General features: G+C 41.6%; 1 protein-coding gene across 1 annotated transcript; it reads left to right on the top strand.

The window, feature by feature from the left end:
* Positions 1 to 163: 163 nt before the first annotated feature.
* TEX43 (testis expressed 43) lies at positions 164 to 3,793 on the top strand (the record flags this gene model as incomplete). The annotated part of the gene is given in 4 exon segments (XM_010135549.1): positions 164 to 167; positions 1,615 to 1,746; positions 3,513 to 3,662; positions 3,665 to 3,793. Coding segments are annotated over 4 exon segments (415 nt in total), but the record flags the coding sequence as incomplete, so codon positions are not given.
* Positions 3,794 to 4,593: the final 800 nt, after the last annotated feature.

Below are 4,593 nucleotides of genomic sequence, written 5' to 3'. Positions count from 1 at the left end.
TGCAGACTGCTATAGATCTGGCTCTTCTCTCTGTCTCTGACTGAGGTTGCTGGAAGGTGTTGAAAGGGATATAGTGGTGATCATTTTCATCTTTCTCATCAAACAGCTTTTCATTCCTCCCTCTTCACTTTTTCCTCACAAAACCACTGCAAGAGTAGGAAGCATGGGTAAGGCTAGAAGTTTCCTCTCAACTCCCACATAATCAGCTTTAGTTTGCAATCAACTTTAGTCTGTCATAAACCAGTACTTGCAGAGAGCTGTTCTGTGCTGCTTCTTGGTCGACTTGTTGGTCGACTTGTTTGTAATCTAACTGGATTTTGTGGGCTATGTTTTGTGTGGGAACAGGTGCCTGGCTGATTAGATTTTAGTAGCTGATGTTTTACAGAAAAAAATGCAAATGTAAGTGTTGGGTTTGTGTTCTTATGTTTCTCTGATGGACAGATTTGATTGAGGCATCATCTTTACTGCAAATACAGACTGCGTGTACTGGCAGGAGAAGTATCTCAGTCCATCACTTAAGCTATAGCAGCATAATAAAGTCGTCTCTGTCATGCCTGAAGTAGACAATGAAAATAAGGGAAATGTGCTCTGGTTTGAAAACACAAAGCTTGTTTGGAATCAAGACGTTTCTCCTCCTCATATCCCACATTCATATAAGAAAACAATGCTTTTTGGTATCACAGGGAGAAATAATTTATTAATGATTCAGTTTTGTAGTGGATCATGAAAGCATCACTTTAAGAGTAGTTAAAATAGTACAGATTTTCCCTCCCCTTTCAAGTAGATGATCTCATTAAAATGTTTTTATGTCCTCCAGGCTTATTAACTCTGCCAAAATTGCCAGGCAAGCATGGAATGACACAGTGTTTACTGTGATGCTTGGAAAGAAGATACAAAGAATAATTTGAATTTAAAGGTAGTGATAGTGAGATCAGAAAGTGCTGTGTGCTGCTTAATCTTCCCCAAGGTGCTGCTGGGTAGCTGCACCTATTCCTGTTGAGTACAGCTCCAACATCAAGCCAGGTGGCAATGCTTTGCAATTCTCTCTGTACCATCTTCATAGCGTTAGCAGGACATTTTATCCTGAATCTTATTACTGTCTAAAACATGTCTAAATATTTTATTCTGTTTTTTCTTTATTTTGATCACAACTTTTTTTTTTTAAATTGTGACTGTGACTCCGTTATGTCATGAGAAATGGCTAGAGACAGCATGCCAGGCTTGGCATGTGCAGGGCTGTTCATTCTACAGATAGGTTTGTTAAGGACTGTGTGGTTTTTTTGAAGGATCTATGAGGAACCAGAGAGGGAGAAGAAGGGGAAGACAGCAGTAACAAGGTATAATTTGATGGGAGAGGTAAACGAAAGGAGATAACAGCGATTGTCATAATTAATGTAGTTATGGAGAAGTTGAATTCCTTGTATTTTCTCAGAGTGAAGGTGTGCAAGGGTAGACTGGGTAATAAGAGTTTTTTCAAAGTTTTTTTTTCAATCTGTCATAAAACTTCATTATGACAACCCTCATTACTTATCCCTTAACTTAGGCCATCCTCTTCTGCTACACAGAAAAATCTGCCAGAGGCACTTCTTTAAAGCTCAATTTATTTCCACCTAGGGAGAATTGTTGTCACGTCTCCAGTGAATATGGGTTTACCTGTTAGCGCACTCCTAATTCTTAGTGGTCTGCAGCAGGTCAAAGATACAAGTTCTGTTTCTGAACAACTGTGGTACTTCATTGACTCTGGGAGTATGCAGTCTTAGAGCCTTCGCATCATAGTTTGCTTAAGGGATGCTCAAGAAGCTAGCAGAGACCTAGGACCACCTCTCAGGTCCAGGACGCTGCTGGAGATCACGCTGCACAGTGGCAACCTTCACATCAGCTGAACTTCTTTAGTTTGGACCTACTGCATCTTACCTCATTCATGACCTGCCAGGCCCTGGGAAGTTCTTGCAGGACAAAGCTTCCCAATGTTTAGAAAGGACATGTTGAAGCTTTCTCATCTCCTTATCTGCAGTACTGACAGACGCCACTTTTCCAGAGCTGTGGAAGGAGGAAAGAACATTTAACAGTGGTAAATTTATTATAGAATCATAGAATTGCTTTGGTTGGAAGGGACCTTTAAGATCACCAAGTCCAGCCATTAACCCAGCACTGCCAAGTCACCAGGAAGCCATGTCCCTCAGTGTCACATCTACATGTCCTTTAAAGCCCTTCAGAGATGGTGACTCCACCACTTCCCTGGGCAGCCTGTTCCAATGTTTCACAATGCTTTCTGTAAAGAAGTTTTTCTGAATACCCAACCTAAAACTCCCCTGGCGTAACTTGAGTCCATTTCCTCTTGTTTCTTGGGAGGGCAGACCAACCCCCACCTCATTACACCCTCCTTTCAAGTAGTTGTAGAGAGCAATAAGGTCTTCCCTGAGCCTCCTTTTCTCCAGGCTAAACAAACCCAGTTGCTTCAGCTGTTTCCCCTAAGTCTGGTTCTCCAGAACCTTCATCAGCTTCACTGCCCTTCCCTGGACACACTCCAGCACCTCAGTGTCTTTCTTGAAGTGAGGGGCCCAAAACTGAACACAGTACTCAAGATGTGGCCTCACCAAGGCCAAGTACAGGGGAACTTACCTCCTGCTGTTGGCCTTCTTGGCCTCCTGGCCACTGCTGACTCAAATTCAGCTGGCTGTTGACCAACACCCCCAGGTCTTTTTCCTCTGGGCAGTTTCCAGCCACTCCTCCCCAAGCCTGTAGTGTTGCAGGGGGTTGTTGTGGCCCAAGTGCAGAACCTGGCACTTGGCCTTGGTGAACCTCATACTGTTGACCTCTGCGCATTGATCCAGCCTGTCCAGATCCCTCCACAGGGCTTCCTTACCCTCCAGCAGATCAACACTCTGAGCCTAACTGTCATCTGCAGACTTACTGCAGGTCCACTCAATCCCCTCATCCCAATCATTGATAAAGATGTCAAAGAGAATAGGCCCCAGTGCCCTGGGGGTGACCCAGCCAAACAGATTTCTAGAATCACAAACATCCAGACCTGAACACTGACAAAAATGAGAAATACGTGTATTAAGTTGTAACAGGAGACTCTACACACAAGTTAGGTATTTTAGATACCCTACCCTAACTTTTAGGTTTGGGGAGGGGTTGGGTTTGGGGTTTTTTTTTTTTTTTTTGCTTTAGCAGCTTTTTAAAGAAAAAAAGAGCTATTTTTTCCCAGTTATTTAAAGAAAAAAAAAAAGAGCAAACCAATATTTTTTATCATTAAATGCAGAAAAAACTTTCTTATCTTGAAAATCTTTCCCCAGAGTTTTTTTTTTCCCTTGAGAGCTCATTTGTGATTTAGTATATCAGTGTTCTTTTTTAAATCATCCCTGGAAAGATATTCTCATTTTCCCCCAGAAGCTGCACTTTTCTGGCTCCTGAAGTTTTCGTTTGTTCTATCAGTTGTGGGGTTTGGGTTTTTTTAAAAGAATAATACAGCTATTTACAGCAATCATTTTGTATTTGTTGTCTAGTTACCTCTGACAAGTTTTGCACTGACAGCCTTCAACACCGGAATGTCCATATGCAGCATGCAACACTTGCTGAAATATATACTGGGGCTCTGGAAGAGAGTTTGTTCTTGGAGCACCGGGGAAGACTTTGCCGTGGAGATGAAAGAAAAAGCCTCCTTGGGAAATGTTAGTTGCTGATATCCTCGTACATTCCCATATTTCCAGATCCTGGGCAGCTGTGATTGCTCTTGCATGCAGAAAACTTAGGACCTGCTTTTTCCTCTTACAAACAAGGTGGAACAGTATAGTCTGTAATGTTTAAACGGCATACAGAATTGCACCAAACTGTTGTGTGGATGATTTTCTTTATGGAGAAAAGTAAAGAAAACTGCTTAATGCTGACCTTCTGCCCTTGATAAAGAATGTGAGAACCCAAGATATTTTGGACTCAAGATTTTGGTGGAAAAACAGAATGTCCAAGTAGATTTATGGAAGATAGGTAACAGTCCGATCTTAAGTTGCCTCCTTCTTGTAAAGTCCTGATGGTTGTCTTCTATTCCTCCTACATCTGCTGGAAGTTACTCTATTTTTTTCTTGTTCTTCCAGAGAGATTAGTGTGACCCACCTTACTTTTTTTTTTAAATTCATTTAAGCAGTGCTCCTGTTTCTCTGCCAAATTGTCACATAAATGAAACACTGATAAATAAAACTCCTCTGTAGCAGGGATGAATTATCCCCACATGTACTAAATAAGATTTTCTGAAGGATGAACTTCTGATCTACAGTCCCTGGCCCCTTTTAAAAAAGGAGACAAATGCAGAAGGATTCTCACAAGCCACCAGGGAACCTGCGCTGAACTTGTAAGTGAAAAATAAGCTGAAGTAAATGAAGGTATAAATTATTTAAACTCCATAAATGACCATAGCTGTTGGTTCCAGACATCCAAATGCCTTCCCTGTAAAGCTGTAGCCCAAACCAGGTGCATATATCTACGAACACCTGTCATTCAATTTTATCTTGTGATTCTCTTGCCTACTCATTATGTAAGCAGCACCAAATTGTCAAGCTGGAGGGTGGTTAAGTGGGAAATGAAAAAGAAATC

This window comes from Buceros rhinoceros, unplaced genomic scaffold, assembly GCF_000710305.1.
Source record: "Buceros rhinoceros silvestris isolate BGI_N320 unplaced genomic scaffold, ASM71030v1 scaffold18544, whole genome shotgun sequence".
Taxonomy (NCBI): domain Eukaryota; kingdom Metazoa; phylum Chordata; class Aves; order Bucerotiformes; family Bucerotidae; genus Buceros; species Buceros rhinoceros.
Note: the sequence above shows the minus strand (reverse complement) of the source record. Positions and strands in the feature narration are given on the sequence as shown.